General features: G+C 37.0%; 1 protein-coding gene across 13 annotated transcripts in view; it reads left to right on the forward strand.

The window, feature by feature from the left end:
- TRIP12 (thyroid hormone receptor interactor 12) overlaps window positions 1–25,072 on the forward strand; it is an 80,277-nt gene that overhangs the window by 45,724 nt on the left and 9,481 nt on the right. For 9 of the 13 annotated variants that reach the window (XM_080624109.1, XM_080624110.1, XM_080624116.1 and 6 more), the window contains 30 exons: window positions 800–905; window positions 2,105–2,241; window positions 3,221–3,304; window positions 5,104–5,199; window positions 6,217–6,365; window positions 6,666–6,701; window positions 6,793–6,888; window positions 7,304–7,396; window positions 7,534–7,695; window positions 9,308–9,376; window positions 9,480–9,645; window positions 10,475–10,592; window positions 10,733–10,889; window positions 11,229–11,382; window positions 11,934–12,162; window positions 12,895–13,013; window positions 13,854–14,061; window positions 15,212–15,312; window positions 15,436–15,610; window positions 16,017–16,158; window positions 17,138–17,329; window positions 18,249–18,400; window positions 19,772–19,944; window positions 20,487–20,560; window positions 20,667–20,866; window positions 21,773–21,900; window positions 22,151–22,302; window positions 22,758–22,900; window positions 23,465–23,621; window positions 24,808–24,906. In XM_080624109.1, the coding sequence (XP_080480235.1) occupies window positions 800–905; window positions 2,105–2,241; window positions 3,221–3,304; window positions 5,104–5,199; window positions 6,217–6,365; window positions 6,666–6,701; window positions 6,793–6,888; window positions 7,304–7,396; window positions 7,534–7,695; window positions 9,308–9,376; window positions 9,480–9,645; window positions 10,475–10,592; window positions 10,733–10,889; window positions 11,229–11,382; window positions 11,934–12,162; window positions 12,895–13,013; window positions 13,854–14,061; window positions 15,212–15,312; window positions 15,436–15,610; window positions 16,017–16,158; window positions 17,138–17,329; window positions 18,249–18,400; window positions 19,772–19,944; window positions 20,487–20,560; window positions 20,667–20,866; window positions 21,773–21,900; window positions 22,151–22,302; window positions 22,758–22,900; window positions 23,465–23,621; window positions 24,808–24,906 (4,067 nt within the window). Of the gene's footprint in view, window positions 1–799; window positions 906–2,104; window positions 2,242–3,220; window positions 3,305–5,103; window positions 5,200–6,216; window positions 6,366–6,665; window positions 6,702–6,792; window positions 6,889–7,303; window positions 7,397–7,533; window positions 7,696–8,164; window positions 8,360–9,307; window positions 9,377–9,479; window positions 9,646–10,474; window positions 10,593–10,732; window positions 10,890–11,228; window positions 11,383–11,933; window positions 12,163–12,894; window positions 13,014–13,853; window positions 14,062–15,211; window positions 15,313–15,435; window positions 15,611–16,016; window positions 16,159–17,137; window positions 17,330–18,248; window positions 18,401–19,771; window positions 19,945–20,486; window positions 20,561–20,666; window positions 20,867–21,772; window positions 21,901–22,150; window positions 22,303–22,757; window positions 22,901–23,464; window positions 23,622–24,807; window positions 24,907–25,072 lie in introns of those variants that run through there. The other 4 variants (XM_080624115.1, XM_080624108.1, XM_080624117.1 and 1 more) reach the window with 3 other exon arrangements.

Here is a 25,072-nt window from a genome sequence, read left to right on the forward strand (position 1 = left end):
ATATAACCTATAGTGAATTAATACCAGTTAAATCAGTCTTCAAAAATGCAAATACTTCCAAAATAAAAAACTTGAGAACTCCTTTTCCAAAGCTGTGAAGATATGCTTGATTATTTGCATCAAGGAAGACCTTATGACAGTGATGGGGCTGAAGGGATGTTGCTGAAAGAAGAATGCAAATACTACACGTGACCCATCACAGCACTTGGCAGTGCTTGACTCCTGGAGGGGAGCATGGTTTTGAGTTAAGGCAGTTACTGTAAAGCCATACCAATTTGAATAAAACTGACTAAAAAAAAAAAATATGATTCAGCCAGTGGTAAGTTTATGTGCACAGATTTACTTTGTGGTGGAGGAAAACAGATGCAACCACAGCTGCCTTCTCCTGCAGTGTATTTTTTTTTTTTATCCTTTCTGTAGATAAAGGTAATGCATATTAAGTGTTTTGACTATTAACATGTGGGAATAATAAATTTGTATTTCATAATGTGAAAACTGTGTATTATGAGAGACTTAGAAGCTCTTCTGTAACTATAATATGTAGGTTAGGAAAAGGTAACGAGTTTGAGTTCAGTATGTCTAATATTACTTAAGGAGTAAAAGTAAATATCTGAACCTTTCTTTTACTGGTAGAGCAGCTTGGTGTAAGGCAACTAAAAGGTGATGGGCTTATTGTGCTTCTTATGTAGAAGCTGTTCTTCTGCATTAACGTTTCCTCTACACAGAGGTTTCATTTCTTTGTAGAACTGCTGTGTATTGAAAGACTGATTTACTCTCAATTCTGTAACGTATTACATAGGTCTGAGAAAATCTACAAAGAAGCGCAGTGAATCACCACCTGCTGAGCTCCCCAGTTTGCGGCGGAGCACACGGCAAAAGACCACGGGCTCCTGTGCTAGCACCAGGTAAAACTTTAGATAATGAAATGTGATGACTGCAGTGGGTTGATATTAATGTAAATTTCAGGCATGAAAACTGGCCTGTCTATCTCTTTCTTTGCTATTGTAGAAGTAGCTGTAGCTTTTGGAGGCCTTCTGGGTTACTCTGTACAGTCATGTCATGGAGAGCCATCACCTCAGTTGGTAGGGTGGAGGCAAGGAAACATCTGGAGGCAGTACTGCAGATTTAAGTAATCCTTTCTTAGGGAGGTGTTTTTAAAAAGACAGTAAACACAGAGTGCTAAACTACTGTCCATCATGGATAATAAAATAATGACTATTCTGAAAAATCAAAGATTTCATAGTACCATGCAGGAGTCTGTTTCAGTAGTGTACGTAGTTAAGTGACTCAGCTTGTCAGCAGCTGTATCTGAACAACACTACAAATATCTAAGTACTTAAATACTTTCTGATGCAGGGGAAAATTAGCTCCGAATTAATAATTTAAGCAGCTGGTAGATTAAATTTGAAGGGAAAGTAAATGTCTTGTGATGAAAAAAATTCTTGTAGTTGCATATATTTTGAAGCTTTAACAAGCTTTTTTCTTAAGCGTAAACTACATTTAGTAATCTCTGCACAACTTTTTCCTTTTCCATGCCATAAAAAAGGGTTCCGAAGTCTGATTCTGTTGTCAAGTGTGCATTTGAATTTGACTATCTACTTTGTAGGCATATATATTTGTAGTGATGATGACAGTAGTGTTTAAAAAAAAAAATTTTAAAAAGGCTTGTTCCCTCAAACTTTTTCTAGCACTGAAAACCAGGTTTATCATCACAGTTCTGTGTGTGCTTTCAATAGTTCAGAACTTTCTTTAAAGATAGTCACTTTGTCATCAGACCTAAATGTGTATGTGATTTGTAACTAGCGATCATTTTAATCCTTGCTCATTTTTACAGTTATATTCTAGTAGACTGCTTTGTCTTGCAGGGTATAATGTAGGGTCCTAATTGTAATGGATGTAAACTAATCAACACCATGGTGCAGGGCAGTGAGGGTAAAGGCAAGTTGGATAATTTCGTGAAGACTGATTCTTCTGTAAATCTGATAGTTTGTGCAGCTTTGTGGTAGTAGTCTACATAAATGTTATGTCGTTCTGAGTAATCTCATGTTAATAAATTTCTTGTCTTACTTAATATGGTCTGAAAATTTGTTTTTTGAATCTTTAGTCGGCGAGGCTCTGGCCTGGGCAAAAGAGGAGCAGCTGAAGCTCGCCGACAGGAGAAGATGGCTGATCCTGACAACAACCAGGATGGAGTTAACTCTTCAGCTGCACGTACAGATGAGGCTCCCCAGGGTGCTGCAGGTAAGAAGAAATTCCAACTGAAGCACTTCTGGTACAAATGCTGATAGAAAACTTCTTTCACTTTTAAAAAATAATTAAATGGATTAAGTTGTGGGTAGAAATTCTTTAAGCTGGTACAGCTGGTAAATAATTCTTGAAGATTTTTGAGTGAGAGGGGCCTTTACTTTTGAATCTGATTTCTTGGATACCTGGTATGTGTTTTGGTTATGATTTTTTTTGTAGTTTCCAAAATACATCTGATAAACTACACTTCGGTTTTCAGCATCTACAGTTGGTTTTTCTTAAAAGTAACTTAAGCTGATGCTAAATAAATTATTGTATTGCCAACTGAAGAGACACCAAACTGCTCAGAAAACAGAAAGCATGCATTTACCTGTAAAAGTTCTTTTGTTTACGCTCATAAATTTTCTACAAGATTTCTGTTGAAATTGCAAGCGTGTCTGTACTGGAGAAATTTGTAACCAAGTTAAATATTATTACTTGCACAGTCTATTAACGTGGTACTTAATTTTATCATCTGGCCCTAATCAGTAGTGAGTTCAAAGTTACTTTCCAGCAATTATGCTGGACTGTAGAACATCTCAAATGTGCTCTGCTTAAAGCTAGCTACAGCAGTACAAAACCTCAGAATTAATGTAAACTAAGTGCAGCATTACACTCAAGTAAGAAGTGTAGATTTACTAAGGATACCTGTAAATGTCTTTGGCAGACAATTTGCTGATATAGCTGTACTTTTCTTTTTTCCATTGTCTTGGGTTGATATAACCTCTCTCCTCAGCCTTTGGGAAGTATTAGACCCGTAGACTGGTCTGTTTAAAGTGACAATTGTACAGAAGTATGATGGTGGCAATATTAAATGCAGAGCACTCTTCTGATGGTGTACATATTCCTTGATGGTGGACATTTTCCTTGATGGTGGATTTGATACGGATTTTGTATCTTTAAAGGCAATGTAATTTGCATTAATCTTTTTCTTTAGCTTCTAGTTCTGTTGCTGGTGCTGTAGGTATGACAACCTCTGGAGAAAGTGAGTCAGATGATTCTGAGATGGGAAGACTACAAGGTATAAAAGTAGCTAATTTACTATTCTGTTTATTTTTTGTTTTGTTTGCAGCCTATACATAGCCATACCTACCCAAAAATCTGTAGTATATGTAGTGAGGAAATTTCTGTATTATATGTAATGAAAGGGCTGTACTTTGTTTTCTCATCTGTGAATGTTGCTTTGCTTATGGTAGTTCTGAAGTATGGGCTTGCATCTTCAGCAAATTAAGGCTTGTAAGAATTTGGAAATGATGTCTGGAGGGGGTAGCAAAGTGTCCTTCACTTACATGGTATATAATACAGTATTTATGACTTTTCAGGGGGGAGAAGAACTGAACTCAGTCCTATTAAGTGTTTAACATGAAAATAAGTCTTTGCAGGAATGTTTTAAGTTGACAGGCCAGGTTAGGCCTACTGTTACCTGCTTGCTTCTGGATAACATTTTTTGTGCTTGCTATTGATACCCATGTTGCTATAAGCTTTGACCAGACAAAATCTAAATGTTCTTAAAACGCTTGCTTTTGTGCTTGAGCTAAAAGATTGAGGTGTCTCAAAACCTGAGAGTAGAGACAGGTATAAACTCAGTTTGCATGTCCAGTTTGCAACTGTTTTAAATAATTTTGCCACTACCTTGCAAGGAGTTCTGGAATCAGGATTTGTCTTGCAAATGACAGGTTTCAGTTAATCTGGATACTTAAGGGGACATGAGTGCTGTGTCACTACTAGTTCACTTGCTTGTAATCCTCAGTAAGCATAGGTATGCATTGGGAATATTGAGCTAAATTGTTTAATGCTATTAATCATTATTGTATTGATCAGCAGTAGTCACAGTTGCTACATTAAAAATCAGAATCACTCAGTCTAGTTTGCCTCTAAGCAACACTACCTAAAAGTGTTTAAGAACAAAACCAGAAAACCCTAATATCTAGCAGTTTTTCCCCTCTTCTGCTTATCAGCAAGTAAAGGTTTTTTTCAGTGTCACTTTTTTTTTTTTTTTTTTTTAGACTTACAGTGCCATTCAGGTCCTGAAAATGTGACTATATGCTTAACCTGTTTTGTGTAGTTGAGATTTGAAATTAGTCTGGTGTATTTATGAAGACAGGCTGAGGAGGTTGGGGCTGTTCAGCCTGAAGAAGAGAAGGCTGCGTGGAGACCTCATAGCAGCCTTCCAGTATCTGAAGGGGGCCTACAAGGATGCTGGGGAGGGACTATTCATCAGGGACTGTAGTGACAGGACAGGGGGTAACAGGTTCAAACTTAAACAGGGGAAGTTTAGATTGGATCTAAGGAAGAAATTCTTTACTGAGAAGGGTGGTGAGGCACTGGAATGGGTTGCCAAGGGAGGTTGTGAATGCTCCATCCTTGGCGGTGTTCAAGGCCAGGTTGGATGAGGCCTTGGGTGACATGGTTTAGTGTGAGGTGTCCCTGCCCATGGCAGGGGGGTTGGAACTAGATGATCTTAAGGTCCTTTCCAACCCTAACTATTCTATGATTCTATGATTTGCTAGACTTAGATCTAGACTTACAATGATCTAGTAGACCAGGTTTGTTCTGTGAAATGCATGACTGGAAACTCAGTGGGTGACTTCTTAAAGGGCCTTCATGCTGTGATGCATACAAAAGAGTTACTTGTTCCCTAAAGGTCATCTATTTGATGTTTTCAGGAAATCAACATAGCTGCAGTCATCTAATTCTAACTCTTCTTTTTTTAAAGTATCAAAATTCTGATAGTCTTAAATTATAACATCATGGAATTTAAGCTTTTAAAAATATACATAGAAGCTTTGACAATGGCTGTTATCCTCTGTTTGCTTTTAGCTCTATTAGAGGCTAGGGGTCTTCCTCCTCACCTGTTTGGCCCTCTTGGTCCTCGGATGTCGCAGCTCTTCCACAGGACAATTGGAAGTGGAGCTAGTAAGCAAAGTTTGTCTAATTTGACTTAATTCTTTCCACTTCCAGACTAGTAGAATTCAGCCACTAGTAAATGCTAATATTTGTATTAGCTTCATAGTTTAACATATTTTACTTGTTGGACATGTGTATGTTATGTTAGTGCTAGACCTCTGGTCAACGATATTAATTTGCTTGTCTTCCTGTAAGGAAGAGAAATTTGCTTTAGCTGTATTTCTTTCCTTTTTTTTTTTTTTTTTTTTTTTTCTGGGGAGAGCATCTTAATGTTCCTTTCTAGGTGGGGAAGGGAGGATTCTTGTCTTTTCACCCCTTCCTTATGTTTTTCTTTTGCATGATGGGCTGCTTAACAAAAGACCTGTCCAATAACCTTGGTTTTTTTGCTAGCTTTAAACAAATGCTTAATTTAGTTTAAACTTCTAGGAGATGTCAGTTCTAAGGTATGTTGTTCATAGTTTCAAAATTGTTTTTAAGTTTCAGACAAATAATTGACTCCAGACAGCAAGTCAGTGGGAAAACATGGGTCCTTAGTCTTGTTCCACCACATCTGCATTATGCAGGTGGATGTGTACCTTCTAGTTCAAGTCTGGCTTCTCAGTGAGAGCCGAAGGCAGCCTGTTACACTGCCTGCCAAGAGGAGAATGGGGTCTCACAGATACTCCATGTGCTTTAATATCCAAGGGGTGTGTTGAAAAGTCCTTTGCTTTAATGAAGGTGGAGTGGCGTGAGTTCCGATATCTGCTATAGGTTGGGAAGATGGCTGTGGTGAGCAGTGTGGTGGACTCCTTGTGCTGATCAGTTTGCACTTGAAAGACAGCCAAGAGTGAGATTTTTGCCTCCGTTTCCTATCCCCCCCCCCTTCTTATGACAGGGAAAGGAAGTGAAACTACAAGTACAGAGGAAAACAAACTATCTCTGGTCTTCCACTCTGGCAGAAGTATAACATAACAATTCCTTTGAACACTTGTGTTTTCTAATATCTTCTTCCTACTACTTTTTTTTTTTTTTTTCCTGGCTATATAGGTTCTAAAGCCCAACAACTTCTACAAGGTCTCCAAGCCACTGATGAAAGTCAGCAACTCCAGGCAGTGATTGAGATGTGCCAGCTGTTGGTAATGGGAAATGAAGAAACATTAGGAGGATTTCCAGTCAAGAGTGTTGTACCAGCTTTGGTAAAAATTAAATATCGTATTTCTATTGGAGGATATATTTTACTCAATACCTTGCTTAAATATTATTTATTATATATTCTTAATTATATGTGTATCTTATCTGGTTTTTGAGGGCATGTTTTGCTAAATTTTGATGCTCCTATTAATTCTTTCAGTTGACTCAAGAAGTGGTACTAGGTCTTTTGAAAATTCCAAGTCCTGAGTCAAAAGTTACAGTGCTGAGTTGTGCCCTTCTTATGTAGATATTTAGATACTTCTTACAAAACTAACAATTCTTTTTATTTATTTATTTTTAAACAGATAACGCTGTTGCAGATGGAGCACAACTTTGACATTGTAAGTGATTTGTAATGTTTAAGAGAATTTTTTTTTTTAATACAAAAGAGTATCATCTGTATTGTAAACCAAATATCTGTATGCTTAACAGATGAACCATGCATGTCGGGCCTTAACGTATATGATGGAAGCACTTCCCAGGTCATCTGCTGTAGTGGTAGATGCAATCCCTGTCTTCTTGGAAAAGGTAAAATGAAATCAAAACAGTGTTTAAGTTACCCGAGGGCATTTTATCTTTTCTTTTAGCTTTAGCATATACCATTAAGAAAATGTCTCCATAGCTTAAAAGATAATACATAATGCATGAGAAGCTTTTAAAAACAGTGCTTTTCAGTGATGATGTTAAGAGTAAACATATCTGATTCTCTGAGAACTTTCTGTCTGGTATCACAAAGATACTGTGTATTTGTAAAAACTGGTAACTCTTTGAGTAGGTATGTAGTTGATCTAGCTTTACATTGGCTAGCTTGATTACATCCAGTAGTGCAGCTGCATTAGCATATGTGTCTTAGTACAGGCTAATTGTCCATGTGTTAATGAAGATTGTTATTCTTACCTACTGGTTTAGAAATTGATCTACAAGCTTTCTTGTTTTCTTGTAGCTGCAAGTTATTCAGTGCATTGATGTGGCAGAGCAGGCGCTTACAGCTTTGGAGATGTTATCACGCAGGCATAGTAAAGCCATTCTGCAGGCAGTAAGTAAAAAAAGAAAGCACTTTTACCTCTACCAGTTCTACATCTTGCTGATCTTCTGTGAAGATGAAATAGGAAAACAAGTTTCTGTGTTTTTTGGCAGTACTGAGAGTAATAATGTTTGTTCATTTTATTATAGGGGGGGTTGGCAGACTGTTTGTTGTATCTGGAATTCTTCAGTATAAATGCACAGAGGAATGCACTAGCTATTGCTGCCAACTGCTGCCAGAGTATAACACCTGATGAGTTTCACTTTGTGGCAGACTCTTTGCCACTGCTTACACAAAGGTTAACCCATCAGGTAAGAATCTATTATAAAACTAAAAGTGGTGATTTTGACCTGAAAGTAGTATAAAGTTGTTTACAGATATCTAGTTCTTTGTTGGGTATCATTTGGCTTTGTAATGTGGTAATTGCCTTAAAGTTTCTATACTGTCAAGTTGTGATATTCTGACATTCATATGGACCTTTTGTGTTTTGTAAATGTACTGTAAGGATTCATGGCATCCCTATTAATTTTGAAAAATGAGATAAATTAATTTAGGGCATGAATAATAACTGGTTTGTAATCCTTGTTGCCCTGTAAGAGGAAATCCAGTAGTGTTACTGTTCTTGTTTTTTTAACAAATGAATTACAAGGTTCCCTTCCTGTTCAAACTCATAAAAGCTTCAGTTTCAGTCCCCTCACACACCCTTCCCCTTCACCCAGATTACTTTTTGGGAGAGTTTATGGCTTTTATAATAAGGAAGCTCCTACTCTTGCACAATAGTTTTAAGTGATGAATCCTAAATCATGAGGCTCCTAAGATCTGCCTGTCCTGCAATGCTGCTGCGTTCATAAATGAGCACTCACAATGACTGTTGCACCAAAAGAGACTTGGACATACTCCTTGGTTAACAGATCCCTGTTAAAAATGGGAAAAAGGAGAAAATATTTTGTTCCTTAACAAAATGGAATATTCCAGGTAATGTTTTTATGTATTCTTGTGCTGTTCTTAATTTTACCAACATCTTTTTGCTGAGAGACTACTTGAGTCTTTGAGGCATCTTCACAGAAGTCAAATGTTGGCTTTAGATGGTGCTTTAGAAACAGGAAGCACCGTTCTCAGCAGTAGTAGCAACAAGTACTGACTCTTGCTCTCTGAAGAAAAGCTACACCCCACGAAAGTAAGATGTCAAGAAATTTTGAAGTGGAATTTTTCTGACAGGAAAAAAAAATAAAAATCTTGAGTTAGCTCTTAAAAGGATAATTGAGGTTGGAAAGGACCTCTATCTGCTTAAGCACGGTCAACTAGAGCAGAGTGCCCAGGAGCAGGTTCAGCTGACTTAACCTCTCCAGGCACCCTCTTCCAGAGTTCAGCCACCCTTACAGTAAAAGTGCTTTATTATGTTCAGGGGGACTTTTATTGATAGCTTCAGTGAACTTTTAATTAGAACTATTTTTAGAGGAATGTTTGCTACCTTGGTGTATTTGTTTTTGCTGTCTTGGCTGCACCTCATGTTTATAAAAATCAGGCTTCATGTAGTCTGTAGAAGAGTAGCCTTCACTCCTGCTTATTATTTATATTTCCTGTTGCTTTGGCTGTGTAGTTCTCTTCCCTTTTGTTTCCTCCTTGTAGCATCCAAAAACAATATTATAAATCCATTTATTCATCTCTAAAGGTCCCTAAAGGTATTTTGTTGCAAGTGTGAGGTGTTTCCCAGGGAATATGCAGGAGCACGGCCATATCAGGAGGTCAGTTTAGACTGTATCAATGAATTTAAAATTCAGAGCCATAATATTCTGTTAAAGGTGATTTAACTGACCTTTCTGAAGAAATTTTATGAATGCCTCAAAATGACAGGATAATCTGATGGAAATTCAAACATTTTAATTCAAACAAATATATGTATGTATGTATTTTTTATAATAGGACAAAAAGTCTGTTGAAAGCACTTGTCTGTGTTTCGCACGGCTAGTGGACAACTTCCAGCATGAGGAGGTAAGGGTGTGGGTTTTTGTTTCCCTCTTCCCTCCTTCAGCTTCTCCTAAGGGGCTTACCTTTCAAATACTAATGTTTTCAATTTTGTTGTTCCCTTCTGAAGAACTTGCTCCAGCAGGTTGCTTCCAAGGACTTGTTAACAAATATCCAGCAACTCTTGGTAGTGACGCCTCCTATCCTGAGCTCAGGAATGTTCATCATGGTGGTGCGCATGTTTTCCTTAATGTGTTCCAATTGCCCTACACTTGCAGTCCAGCTTATGAAGCAAAGTGAGTTCATACTCTTTCATATTCTTGGGGACCTATTTAAGTTAATGTCTAGAACCAATATGAAACCCTGTACACTTGATTAGACAAATACTGTATTCTTAGTGTTCTTCACTTTTACTGTGTCTCCCTGGGATAAAAAATTCAGTTAATCTCATTGAAATTTTTCTTTTTTTTTCTTTGTAAGGGTTTTTTCTCCCCTTTCCTGTCTCTAGCTGTTGTCAGTGGAGTGTTTGCCTAACTTTCAGCCTTAGCTGCACAATTTACTCTCCTTCCAACACAAGTTGCATAATTCTTTTTGTAGTCTTTACCAGGTGGGCAAAACATGTGATTTTAAGGACTTTTTCTAAGAGAAAACATTAAGAAAAGTAACTGTTGTGTAGCTGTCTTAGTTCTCATTCATTTTCTTCTTTTAATGTCATAAATTGACTTGTAACTTCAACTGCCATATATGTTCCTCTGTCTTCAGTGCCCTGTATATTGAGTGATATTTCCTCCTTAGATGTCCCTTAAAGGAAAGCAAACAACCAAACAAACCCCCAGCAAACAACAAAACAAAAAAACTCCTAAACCCCCCAAAAATACCCCAAACAACCAACCCAAAAGAAACCACGCAACACCAAACAAACCCTAAAGCAACCAACAAAACAAAACCCCACAAACCCCAGACCTGAAAACAAACACACTTCTTAACATTCAAACAGATGGCTTTTGTCTTACTGTTTGTTTGCTTCAGGCAGTGACTATCTCTTCACTGTGACTTCACAGTGTCCAGCACAAAATGGAGTCTATATTCTGATATGGGCAATCTCATGAATAATAATTTCTATAGATATTGCAGAAACACTTCATTTCCTCCTTTGTGGAGCCTCAAATGGGAGTTGTCAAGAACAAATTGACCTTGTTCCACGAAGTCCTCAAGAACTTTATGAGCTTACTTCTCTTATCTGGTAAGTTACGCGGCCCTGGGCTTTGGGTCTGGTTGGTATGTGAAAATCCCTAAGTTTTCTGAAAGGCAGATAAACAGGTTTCAACTAAGGGGGACTTATTATATACTTCTAGTAAAATACTGTTTTAATGTTCTTTGCAGTGAACTGATGCCTTGTCTGCCAAAAGAGGGCATCTTTGCTGTTGATACTATGCTGAAGAAAGGAAATGCACAAAATACAGATGGTGCAATATGGCAGTGGCGAGATGACAGGGGCCTCTGGCATCCATATAACAGGATTGATAGTCGAATAATAGAGGTAGTAATTCCACACACTTTTGTGGTAACGTTTTCATAATATGCATGTGGTTGTGTAGGGAATTGGTCTTTATGGTTCTGAAAATATCAGCCTTGTTCTTTCTGAGTAAGAAACAAGAAGTTTCCTCAAACCTCCTGTTGTAATATGGCAGTATTTCAGCATTCAGTAATAGCTGAATAGCTTAATCACTGTTCTTAATGTATTTTTGTCAGACATTGTTTTTCCTACTGTGTTGCCCCCTCTTCACTTTTCATATAGGTTCCTATTTGTTGGGGCTTTTTTTTGTTTTGTTGTTTTGTTTTGGTTTTTTTTGAACTTTAAACTCTTCCTTGTTTTTAGGCAGCTCATCAGGTTGGTGAGGATGAGATAAGCCTATCTACACTTGGGCGTGTCTACACTATTGATTTTAACTCTATGCAGCAAATAAATGAGGATACTGGAACAGCACGTGCCATTCAGCGAAAACCAAACCCTTTAGCCAATACTAACACTAGTAAGTACAGTTTAGGAGACACCTGGTGTCTAGCTATGGTTAATTTATGCTGGGTTATGCAGCAGTCTACTATTTCACATGTATTTCTTATGGTTTCTGTGGAAAATCAAACTGTTCTTATTTACATGGATGAAGACAGCTTTATAACAAAACAGTTGTTGAAATGTATTCTTTTTAAGATGTAAACTCCTTTCTTGGGAACTGAAAATGCATTAAATTGTGGGGGGAGCTGGAGGTATTCCTGGCTTTGGGATTTTATGAAACAGTTCAGTTCATACAGCTCTTTTATTTCACAAAGACTGTGTGAGGGCTTCTTACTTTTGTACAGAAACACGTAAAGAAACACACAAGAAAATTGAAGAAAAAAATAAATTGACTCCTTGAAAGAGGAGGATTTGTACCTGCATTCTTGCTATCAGTTTGACTTCTGATTCCTAAATTATATCTTTTCAAGTCAAGAGCTAAACTAATTCAGCTTTAACAAAAGACAGTAATCATCAGAGCAGAGATGCAAAGAACCACACAATGATTTGTTGCACAATTTCTTACAGGTGGACATGCAGAAATGAAGAAGGATGATGCCCGAGCACAGCTAATGAAAGAAGACCCAGAACTGGCAAAATCCTTTATCAAAACACTGTTTGGTGTTCTTTATGAAGTATATAGTTCTTCAGCTGGACCTGCTGTTAGACACAAGTGCCTTAGAGCAATTCTTAGGATAATTTATTTTGCTGATGCTGAACTTCTGAAGGATGTGCTGAAAAACCATGCTGTTTCAAGGTTGGTTCATTAACCATTGAGAATGAAACTAATTCTGAATTTACAGCTCAAACTTGTGCTTACTATTTTTGAACTTTTTTTTTTATTTATTTCAAGGAAGATTGTACTTTTAAATTCTTCCTTATTTTCCAAAAGCTGAGGCTGCCAGCTCTTTATTATGGAATATTTTGCATCTTAGACTTTTCAGTAGGTTCTGACTTGAGGTGTAATTACTAGAAACTTAAGTTGCCTATATGGCTGTATGTATTAGCAGTGTCTAACTTTACCATTGACTGTTTTCCTGATTTCTGAAACTTGACTATAAACTTCTCTGTGAGCAAGATGACTTTTGAGGTAATAGAATGTGAACAATAACAGACTCTCATGGCATTCAGCTGGTAAGTTCTGTTCATGAAACCTCTTCTACATGTTAAACCATAAAATTGGGGATCTAGATAAAAGGATGCAGTTAGAAAATAAACTGACTAATTTAAGTACAGAGTTCCATAACACCATGTACTTTACAGGAAGAAAACTCACCTTTATGTCACATGTTAAAATTTGGCAAAGGTGATTTAGGCAGGAAGAGGACTTTCAAAGTCCTTGTTTTTATAGCTTTTACAAAAGCACAATGAAATTTGTTTATATTCAGTTTCCATTATTATGTATGCAAGAATAACAGGCTTGATTACAAAAAAAAAAAGGCAAAAAAATGAAAAGACCAATCTAATTCTAATAAATTATTTGTTTTAGTCATATTGCCTCCATGCTGTCAAGTCAAGACCTTAAGATAGTAGTTGGAGCCCTGCAGATGGCAGAGATTTTAATGCAAAAGTTACCTGACATTTTTAGTGTTTACTTCAGAAGAGAAGGTAAATCTGTCTATCTTTTTCCCCTCTTCCCACCTTCTTGCTATTTTAAAAGCATGTGTGTGTAAAGTCCATATCCTTAATCTACTGCTCTATTCCCCCCACCCCAAGCTGTAAAAAATTAATATCGTTCTTCAGTAATAAAGGCAAATACACGCAAGCTATCCTCATATGACTAGGGAGGAACTGACCAAGAATCTGGAGGAGGCAAGGTTGGGTTTTTTCTGAATCTGAAGCAAGTTTGTACAAGCTTTCTAAGTGTGTGGAAGATGGCTTGCTGAAGTTACATGGGTAGTTGTACTGGACAAAATGGGCAAATCTCTGGCAGAAAGTTTTTGTCTTAATCCACTGGGGATTTTTGGGTTTCTTTAGCTACTGTTTGTTCTGCTGTTGTGTGTGGGTTTGGGTTTTTTTTGTTTGGTTTTGGGTTTTTTTTTTTGATGTTTGTGTTTGTTTTTAGTTTTGGTAGGTGTGTGGGTTTTGGGTTGTTTGTGGGGTTTTGTTTGTGTGGTTTTTTTTTTTTTTTTTTTTAATGAAACTTTGTGGGTTAACTTTTTTGAGAAATGATTGAACTGCTTTTAAAAGTATTGATGGGTGGGGTGAGCCACTGCTGCCATAGTCAAAACACAGATTTGAGTAACAGACTTCTACCTTTTCAAACACCTTTGTGCTGACACACACCTTCCTCCCCAAAACAAAACAAAAACCAACCCTCCCCCCCCCCAAAAAAAAAAAAAAAACAACAAACAAACCCAAAACCTAACAAAGCAAGCCCCAAGCAACTAACCAAACAAAACCCTCGCAACCAAACTAACCCACCAAACAAACATTTCTTTTGCAAAGGGGTGATGCACCAAGTGAAAAACTTGGCAGAGTCTGAGGCTTTACTAACAAGCCCACCGAAAGTATGCACTAATGGATCAGGAACACTGAGTACCACTACAACAATAAGTACTGGAACAGCCACTGCTGCCAGTAATGCAGCTGCAGATTTGGGCTCTCCTAGCTTACAGCACAGCAGGGAGGATTCTTTGGATCTGAGCCCACAAGGGTAAGTGCACTTTTTGTTGTGGAAAGGCAATCTGTTGGGATGGTTGTTCTGGTGTTTTGTGGTTTGGGGTTTTTGTTTGTTTGTTTTTGTTTGAGGGGGTGGTGGTGTTTGGTGGGGGGTGTTTTTGGTTTTGAGTGGGTTTGTATGTTTTGTTTTTGTTTTTTTTTTTTTTGAGTCTTGTCTGATTGAGGCTGCAACAGTATCATTTGCATTTTGCTATGGTAATTGCCTCTAAGGAGCTAAAATGGAGTCGTGTTGAAGCTATCAATGGGCAGTTTTTAGTCATTTTATATGAAGTGTTAAGGAAAAAAAAAAAGACTACTGATCTGATAATTATGATGTAATGCTGTGTAACAATCTGCTGTTTGGGATAGGCTGGAGAATGCCAAGAGCACCAGCTGTACTGTCATGTAGTAAATCTTTCAGAGAGATGACAGCTATGGGGCACGGTTCCTTTCTGCTGGAAACAGGATAAAAAAGCAGTCATACTTAAGTTATTTTATTGGAATACAATCATTTTGAACACTTCATAGAATTAAAATCTTTTGTGGTAATAAATTACTTCAGAGTTAACGCAGTTTGCCTTTATTTTAAAGGTGGAATGTTTGTGTAAATATATTGGTATAGTAAGGAAGCTCACTTCAAACCAGAATTGAAATACCCAAACTTGGAAAGTGTAGGGCTTGCTAAGAACAAACTCTGTAAATTGTTGAAAAAGTGGTTTCTGGGCTTTTTTTTTTTTTCAGGGGAGATAGGTCAACTCTTCAGTGTCTCTTGGTGTTTGTTCAGTAGAGATTTGTAGATTTTTTTAAAAGTATGTTCAAATAAATGTATAACCATATTGTTACACAAATAGAAGTATGAAAATAAATTTATTTAGTGGCACTTGCTGTATTTGGCTCCTTGTAGTAGAAAGATGACAGCAAGCAAAACCTATTTTTTCTGGATAGTCATTTTGTCTTTCCAATTGAAACAGAATTGAGGCCCCTCCTCCCAGAGCTCGTTCTTCCCTAGAGCCCTGCTTGTTATGGGATGGAATCGTTTTCTAATTCTTGAGGAAATAGGTGGCAGATGCATCTTAAACAGATGGGTGGTTGTGAATGTGAATATGGTGGATGGAAACATGCTACTTTATTTTTAAATTTGACAGACGATTGAGTGATGTTCTAAAAAGAAAAAGACTGCCAAAACGAGGGCCCAGGAGACCAAAATACTCTCCTCCAAGAGATGATGATAAAGTAGACAATCAAGGTAAATAAATCTTAAAATATGCTACTTCATCACTTTTATATAAAAAAGTAAGCTTATAAGATGTCAGAAATGCTAGCTGTAATATACTTGTTAATTCTTTTAATTTTGTCTGTGCTTCTCCAGCTAAAAGCCCTACAACTACTCAGTCTCCTAAATCTTCTTTCTTGGCAAGCTTAAATCCTAAAACATGGGGAAGATTAAGCACACAGTCCAACAGTAATAATATTGAACCAGCACGAACAGCAGGAGTAAGTGGTCTTGCAAGGGCTGCTTCCAAGGATACCATTTCCAATAACAGGTACACACAAAAAACATCAAAATACTTGTAAATATGGTGTTGACTTTTTGAGGTGCAGCTACTTTCTTATGATAAAGTATCGGATGATTATGTAACATCTATCAAAGAAGTTTGAGTTTAACCACTTAAATTAACTGGAAGAAGAATCAAGAGATTAAGGTAGAGAAAATAACCTCTTAATGGTGTAAAGTAGCATGATGGAGAAAAAATGGAGAATTGGGAAAAACGGTGCAAGTAGTAATCTGTAGAGAATATAGACCTTTACTATGGCGGAGCGAGAGGGGAAGGGGTTTTGTCTGATGGCTATTAAGCATGGGGAAAACGATACTCTGGCTATGTTTACTTGTAGCATTGGAGTACTCAAATGCTAAATGTAGCCAAATGCCTTTTTTGTGCTTCTTTACAGAGAAAAAATTAAAGGCTGGATTAAGGAGCAAGCCCATAAATTTGTAGAACGTTATTTTAGTTCTGAAAATATGGATGGAAGCAATCCTGCACTAAATGTATTACAGAGACTTTGCACTGCAACTGAACAACTCAACCTCCAGGTTAGAACTGGCAAATTGCTTGCGATAAGGGTGGGAATGGAAGCAGTAGAAGTATTAGGAAGAAACTAGAGAAGTGCTGACCATTTTGGATGGTATGGCCAATATTTTAAGCATAGTTTTTCCATCATCTTAAATGATGCTGCAGTGTTACTTAACTTGCTATGGGTTTGGGTTTTTTTCCTTTTTTTTTTTTTTTTTTTTTTGTATATAAGCTCTGACACAGGTCATTCATGACAAATGAGAGAGAACTTGTGATAAATGACTAGTATTAACAAGGGTATTATTGATTCTTAGCAGTATGTCAGCATTTTAAATGTTAGGGACTTACTTTAAGACCACAGTTTGTAATAACTTTGAGGACGGGGGGAGGACGAGAGAAGTAGTGTTTTGGTGAAAGAATAGACATACAGATTGGGAGGAATCTACTAGCATTTGAAGATTGGGAGGAATCTACTAGCATTTGAAGAATTTGAGCCTTGCTTCTCAGACAGTAGTAATACTTGATAGGTGGTCTAAACCTGCAACATCTAAAATAGCTAAACAGCTGAGTTATGTTCTGTGCTTTGATCTGAGCAGTTGTTAAAATAGGGAACTTCTTTTCTCCCACACAGATGCCATGTAAAATATATGCCAGTCTGAGTTGTATGTTTTCTGGGGGTTTATTTATTTATTTTTTTAATTTATTTTTTATTTTAAAATATAACCTCTCTGTTTGGAGCTCATTTTCATGCTGCATGAGGCAGAAATGGGACCTTGCATTTCTCTTAGAATGGGGAAAATAAGGATATTGCCTGTAACGTCTCCTTTTGAGTAGAGAAATTGTTTATCTTTGGGTATTTGCCCTGTCATTGCTTGTACTGAGTTACTGTACACTCCAGACTTTACCTTTTTATCCCTCCCTTTTAAGCTCTTCTGTGCAGTAGGAGCAAAAATAGCCCTTAATACCTGGGTAATAAAATACTATCTTCATACTTTCCAGGTGGATGGTGGAACAGAGTGCCTTGTAGAAATCCGTAGCATTGTCTCGGAGTCTGACGTCTCCTCATTTGAAATCCAGCATAGTGGGTTTGTTAAACAACTGCTGCATTATTTGACATCTAAATGTGAGAAAGATGCTGTAAGCAGGGATATCAGATTGAAAAGATTTCTTCATGTATTTTTTTCTTCTCCAGTAAGTTTTCTTGATTTGTATTTTGTCGTTCTTAGTTTTTCTCTTACATTGCACTTACCTGACCATCTGAGAGGATGGCAATTACCTTGACTTAAAGATGGAGTATGAAAGGGATTTTTTTTTATGCCTAAGCTGTGTAACGCTATGATATTCACATGGCCCTGTGTCTTTATAGGTCATAAACTCTTTAGAATACCCTGTAATTAGAATCACAGACTCATACAATGGTTAGGGTTGGAAAAGACCTGGAGATCATCTAGTTCCAACCCCCGTGCAATGGCCGTGTACAACCCGGCCTTGAACACTGCCAGGGATGGAGCATTTACTGCTTCTTTGGACCACCTGTTCCAGTGTATCACCGTTGCAGTAAGAATTTCTTCCTTATACCTAACCTGAACTTCCCCTTCTTGAGTTTAAAATACAGGAGATTCCACACAGCAGTGGAAATAAATTCCAAAAGGGCCAATTGTCTGAGTCTTGAACAACTTGGAAGTTGTTTCTGCCTGATAAGAAGTTGATATGAAGGGAGTTTAGATAGTAATCTTGCCACTTGCTCCTAGTCCTAAGTACTGTGAGAAACCAGATTGTCCTGTTTTTAAAGGAAGAAATTTAAAGTGGAAGAGAGGGAAGTAGATAACTATAGCTTCTGTGAAGTTTCTTGCTTGTGGTTAAGGGTAAATGCTTAAAATCTCTAGGGCTATTCGGTAGAAACCAGGAGAGAAAAGTGCATTCTTTGAAACAGGTCATTTGTATGACATAGATTTGTCATCTGGTCATCCTGATACTACTGCTACTTTAACTGAGAGTAGTGAATCTTAATTTCCTTTTTTTTTTTTTTTTTTTTTTAATGGCTTGTGGTATGAATTGTGTAAGATGGCTTAATTTAAGCACATAACTAAAAGACTGGAATATATTTCAGCTTCCAGGAGAAGAACCCCTTGGAAGATTAGAGCCATTAGAAAATGCACCTTTGTTGGCATTAGTCCATAAAATGAACAATTGCCTCAGTCAGATGGAACAGTTTCCTGTCAAAGTGCATGACTTCCCTAGTGGAAATGGAACAGGGAGCAGGTAAGGATTAATGCTCAGGTAACAATCTTGTTGGAAGCTTTTGTTTTCAGAAACTTGTTTCAACCCGAAATGTTCCAAGAGGTAATGGAAACTTCTGAACTATTAAAGACAAAAGCAATTACACAGTTCATAATTTTTAAATTCAGTGGAATATTGAATATTTAACCAGATGTTTGCTTACCATCCTGAGACTTCTCTCACTTCAATTGGGGGTGGATGTGTAATTTTAAATGCAGTCTAAATTCAGGTGTTAAAAATTCAAATGTTGTCTTTGCCCCCATGTAACAAACACTGGGAAAAAATAACATCTTTGCAACAAATGCACTGTTTTGGGGTGGGTTTTTTTTTTATTTTTTATTTTTATTATGGAAGTAATTAAACAATGAAGAGTTTGTATTATAGTGCGAAATTTTGTTATTCAGGTTGGTTCTATTCTCTAGGATGATAATGGATTGAGTGGTAACTGTTGGCTGTCAACATAGTTTAACTGTAGACCTGCCCTGTGTCTTAAAATAGATTAAATTTGGAATCCAGTATGTTACTTGCATTTTAAGTAACAAATTTGGGTGACTGAAGTCCTATTTCTACAATCTATTTTCCATACTCCTCTTTAATAAATAAACTCTATTTTTCATTCAGTATGTAGCAGTAAGTTTTGAAAGTCAAACATGGTGCTGGCTAAAAGCTGAATTTGACTGTAGACATTTTTGTGACTACTCAGAAATTAGGAGGGAAGGAGCATTAAAAAAGAGTTTTGAAAAATATTCTTTAAAGTTTGAAATGCCCCAATAGCGTGACTGCTAGTTTTACTGTAGGCAATGTCAATGAGGATTTTGAGGTGTTAAGATTTGATAGTCTTTCACTAGCACCTGGAAGTAGAAGCAGCCCAGGATAAGGCGTTTGTGTATAAAAATGGCTATCTTGAGTATTGATTGGTGAGATAGAACATGTGCGTAAACTATACTTCGCAAGAAAAATGAGGAGCTTTTGCATTGTTTTTATTAAAAATGCATATGAACAGATATTTGCATTTTCTACCCCCAATTCGGATACTTATTGCACTGCACTTAGTCACAGCTGTAAATCTCGTCAGACCTCAAAGATGGTCAGTATAGGCCATACTGTATTCAGATCTCAGACTAAATTTTCTCTTAATCCATGTAGTTTCCATTGGAAATCAGATTTTGTCCAACTTGGGTTCTGGTGATCTTGTTAGAGAAAAATTTTTAATGTGTTTATCCAAATCTTGAAGAAATAGACTGAGAAATGATCATAATCTGAACAAGTAAATTTGCAAATGCACATATAAGCCTGTTAATGCATTTTTGTTAGATTCTTTGTGTAGCAACTTTTTTCACAAATTATTTTGAGTTTTTCTCTCAACAGAGGATCCCAAGCTTTAAAGTTCTTCAATACACACCAGTTAAAATGCCAACTGCAAAGACATCCAGACTGCGCTAATGTGAAACAGTGGAAAGGTGGACCTGTGAAGATTGATCCCCTGGCTTTGGTACAAGCCATTGAAAGATACCTTGTAGTTAGAGGTATATATATTTATATATATTTTATTTTGTTTTCCCCTCCAGTTGCATGTGTTTGCTTCTTGGGAAAGTCAGTACTGTCAGTAGTGTAGAGTCTGAAAAACAAACAAACAAAAAAAAAACCAACCAAAAAAACCCCAACCAACCAAACCAAAAAAAAACCAACACCAAAACCCCCAAAACCAAAAAACCCTGTGAAGATTCTACTGAAGACACATAGGAGATGCCTTTAAGTGTATCTTGCTCACAGGTGGGGAGATAGAATCTTCCCTTTTCTGATCCAAACTTTTTTTGCTGTTGTAAACAGTTCAGTGTAAATACTAAGAGAAGTATTATCTGGATCTGTCAGATTGGCTGTAACTTGGCATTTTTTATGCCAGATGTTAATACTGAAATTTATACTAACATGTCTGAACTTTTTTTTTTTTTACTGATGTATTTTGGAACTGTGTAAACCAGTGGAGTTTATAAAATTCAAAATATAAAAGTGTTGCTACATTTTATGTGAAAACAGATGAGGATGTCTTTCTCCTCTCTTGCCTCAGGCTATGGAAGAGTAAGAGAAGATGATGAAGATAGTGATGATGATGGATCAGATGAAGAAATAGATGAATCTTTGGTAAGCTTTTGCTGTGGGTGTAAGAGGAGGGAACAGTGTGAGGAGAGGATTAAAGAAAAGCTAACAAGTTTCCTAACTTGTGTGGTTTATTTTTTTTTTTTTTCAGGCTGCGCAATTCTTAAATTCAGGGAATGTGAGACATAGACTGCAATTTTACATTGGAGATCATTTACTGCCATACAATATGACTGTGTATCAAGCAGTGAGGCAGTACAGTTTGCAAGCTGAGGAGGAGAGAGAGTCTACAGATGATGAAAGCAACCCATTAGGAAGAGCTGGGATTTGGACAAAAACACATACTATTTGGTAAGTTGGCTGGAGAAATCAGGGGGCAACTTCTCAACTTCTCTAGTTCCCTAGATATGTGTATCTAAAGGAAATTGGAATATAGATGTCTCCCTGCCTCTGCCCCCAGGGAAAAAAAAAGCCACAAAACAACTCCAAAAAACCCCCAAAACAACAGGGAAACCAACCAAGCAAAAACCAAATAAACCTCCCCCAAAATCAGCAAACCACCACACTGTAGCTTTGAGTCTCCTGATGTGCTTGAGATACTTGAATCTTGGTAAGAATTCATTTCTAGCTACTGATGTTCTTTCTAGCTCATGAGTGAAGCGGGTGAATAAGAAATGGCAAGTTTTAAATGACATCTGCTAGATGGAGACAAATTGTTCTTAGTGTTAGGTAACTAAGTACAAACCATAGAGACATTGTCTGCAGTCTGCAAATAGTGGTAAGCTTCATACTGGTTTTTGTAGTTGATTGCTGTGCAGGTATATGCATTCTGTGACCATATTTTTGAAGGGGCGGTACTGACCTATGACGGGCCAAATGTTTTAGCATTCCAGCAGTGTCTTTTTCTTGCTAGTATTTAAATGTTATTCAAAAGCAAAACCAAGAACAAACCACTTCTTGGTGGGTTTTTTTGGTTTGTTGTTGGTTTGGTTTTTTTTTTTTTTCTTCTCTACTCTATGCCTTCTGCTTCTCTTCCAGTTCATGGAGCCAGAGGGTCCCCATTTTTTCTCCCCCATGACATGCTTTGCTTCTGAGGGCAAAGGCTGGATAATACCTAAATGCATTGTTCTTGTTTTTCTGCTTTTAACTGTCATTCAAGTAAAAATCTGGTAATAAAAGAACTAACACTTTTATAACTGCTTTTGTTTCCATGTGAGTATTTCACAAACATGTTTTTAACTTTTAATTACTTTCTAGGTACAAACCTGTGCGGGAGGATGAAGATGGTAATAAGGACTGTGTTGGTGGTAAAAGAGGAAGAGCACAAACTGCTCCCACAAAAACCTCCCCTAGAAATTCTAAAAAACATGATGAATTGTGGCACGGTGAGTGTGTTGGATGGGGAGGAAGAATGTTTAGAGATGTTATAGTGTTTCTTTTAAAGCAAGCACAGTATAAGAAAAGCAAGCATATATATATATATATGATGTGTATTACAGCTAAAAAGATACTTATTTAAGGTGTTGTAGTTGAGTGAATGCTTTGACTACCTAGGCTCTTGATAATTAAATCTTGGGAAGACTTCTAGTTGATTTGTTCTGATAAAATACTCCTCTTTTTTTCATTTCTTTCTAGATGGTGTATGCCCATCGGTGTTAAATCCCCTCGAAGTTTACCTTATATCTACTCCACCAGAAAACATAACATTTGAAGATCCCTCCTTAGATGTTATTCTTCTTTTGAGAGTTTTACATGCTATCAGTCGATACTGGTATTACTTGTATGATGTGAGTAGAGCACTTTTTAAATAATTTTCATAATTGATAGACAACTCTGTCCTGAAACACCTTAAAAATAGCTTTCTTCCCCTGTCTACTGCCCCCACCAAGACAGAATAATGCAAATACTATTATCTTCCCCTTCCTATTTCTCTAAATTCTGGTAAGCTGAAGGCTATTTATTCTTCTAGTCAGTCATGTTTCCTCTGTAGTGTGTTAAACAAATTTTCCATGCTTTTTCCTTCCTTAAGTTCAAAGAGCAGCATTATTCCAGGAAAGAAAATTAGTAGTAAAAGTCTACTCAGTCTTTCTTTCAAGGCTTAGACTCTGGTCAGATTGACAATGCTAGTTTCTTTTTCTTGTTATAAGCAAATTAGAAGCATTAAGAAACCCCTCTTAACAAAGACTTGCTATTTCTTCAAGCATTTGTTTAACTAGAAATACATTGTTTTTATGTAATACAGAATGCAATCTGCAAGGAGATAATTCCAACCTCAGAGTTTATCAACAGTAAACTGACAGCAAAAGCAAACAGGCAGCTTCAGGATCCTTTGGTAATTATGACAGGAAACATACCAACTTGGCTGACAGAACTTGGAAAAACATGGTATGAATGAATTAGTGTATGGTATTTCTAGTTTGAGTTCAGTAGGCCTCCTGGCAATGCAGCCCAGGTGCATCTGTGTTGGTGGTAAAATATGCTCTAAGGCTTTTGAAAGTGCTAAGGGAGATTAAAATGTAGTCACAGAAGTCTTGCTAAGTTACATAGTAACACTTGAATGAATGTTTACACATCTATTGCATATTTTAAGCAAAATATGAAGGGATAGACTGGTCCCCTTCTTCGAAGAGTTTCTGAGAAATTTGAGGTTTCCTCATTGAAATCCTGGTACTTGATTAGTCAATTTTTTTTTTTCCCCTTAACTTCTTAATGGCATTTTAGTCTGGATTTTTTTTGTGGTTTCTTCTTATATTAAACTTCATCTCTAGACTAGTTACAATGCTTGTAAGCATTGTAACTAAAATGTGTTCTGAAAGTCTTCCTTTGGAGGCTGCTTTCACCGCTGTTTAATGAAACATTCATTTTGGGCGTACTACATTTCTACTTTACTTAAACAATAGTCACAGATGCAAGTTGGAACCTAGCTAACTAATCCAATGCTCTTTACAGCCCATTTTTCTTTCCATTTGATACCCGTCAAATGCTGTTTTATGTAACTGCTTTTGATCGTGATCGAGCCATGCAAAGACTACTGGATACTAATCCAGAAATCAATCAATCAGATTCTCAGGATAGCAGAGTGGCACCGCGACTGGACAGGAAAAAAGTAGGTATATCTTGTTTAAAAACTGGATGAATGATCTGTTTATTTTTGTTTTGTCTTTAAGAATATCACTTGGAGGAAGACTCATGCGGAACTTGAATATAACCAATACTCAGGTTTTGGTAGTATACTGATGAAGGGGAGGTTTGTTTTTATTTAAAAGCCCGGGAGTAGAAAGCACATTGTCTTCTAGGTGTCTGCCACGAGGTGGCAGAAGGGGCTAAAGGATGTCCTACCCTGCTTTCTCATAGTCTGCTTAATTTTGGAGTCTTTACATAATTTCTGAAACTATATTCAGAGAATGAACTTCTAAGTTTTAGGTAATATTAATAACATTTCCATGTATTATCTTGTAAATCTGTTTTGCTTTTAGAGTTTCAGAGGAATTCAAGTAATAGGACGTAGACCATTAAGTGTTACCTGAATAAACAAAAACATTGTTCTTGTCTTCTGGAAGAGTATTAAACCTCCTGTCACAACATAATAAAACTAAACTGTGACTGTTTTTAATTGAGGGAGTCTTGAGTGTCTGCCTTGGAGTCTGGAGAGATGTTATCTTAAACTAAAATCTGCTGCATAGTCTTGAATACCTTAGGGGGGGATGGGGGAAGACAGGAGTCATGAGAATCTAATTCAACTAGAATATAGCTTCCAACATGTAGGAATCCCAGTGCTATTGTGAGATTTTGCATGTGTGTTTTGGTTTGGTCTGGGTTTTTTTTTTATTTTGGGTGTAGGGAGGGTATTTGTTTTGGTGGTTTTGAAGCCTGCCATTTTCCCTACTAGAGAATCTACAAGGGCAGGGTATAAGAATATTCCTTTAGGTTGCTGAAGTTTGGCATCTTTAATCTGTGTTCTCTTCTCCATGTACAGTATGTAACATCACATGATAACACTTCTCTGTTACGTGCTATGTGTTACAGTCCTTCTGCCAGATTCTTGGCAAGAGTAGTACCTAATAGTTGCACAAATATAAAGCATTGGGGTTTTTTGTATTGAACATTCTAATTCTATTATGTTTTCATATAGAAGCAAGAATTATTTTATCAAAGTATAAGCTTACAATTTGTTTAACTGTGGAACTGTTAGCATGGGTGGAGAAACTTGCATAACTGATTTTTTTCCTGTTGTAACTGCCTTGGGAGCTTACAGACATAATTTCACTACTTAAAACTTCTCTAATGTGTAGCGCACTGTGAACAGAGATGAGCTGTTGAAACAGGCAGAATCTGTGATGCAAGATCTGGGCAGTTCAAGAGCCATGTTGGAAATCCAGTATGAGAATGAAGTAAGTAATATCAGTGCAGTCTAATTTAAGTCCTTTTTGCTGAAGATTAATAGAAAAATGCTACACCTTTCCTAGAATGACTTGATCAGACAGTTGGTCCTTCAAATTTCTGGTGCAACAAAGTTTTGTCTATTAATTATCCCTAATTCACTTGGTTGTGATTTTT

The sequence above is a fragment of the Psittacula echo genome (genome assembly GCF_963264785.1).
Source record: "Psittacula echo genome assembly, chromosome: 7".
Classification (NCBI taxonomy): Eukaryota; Metazoa; Chordata; class Aves; order Psittaciformes; family Psittacidae; genus Psittacula; species Psittacula echo.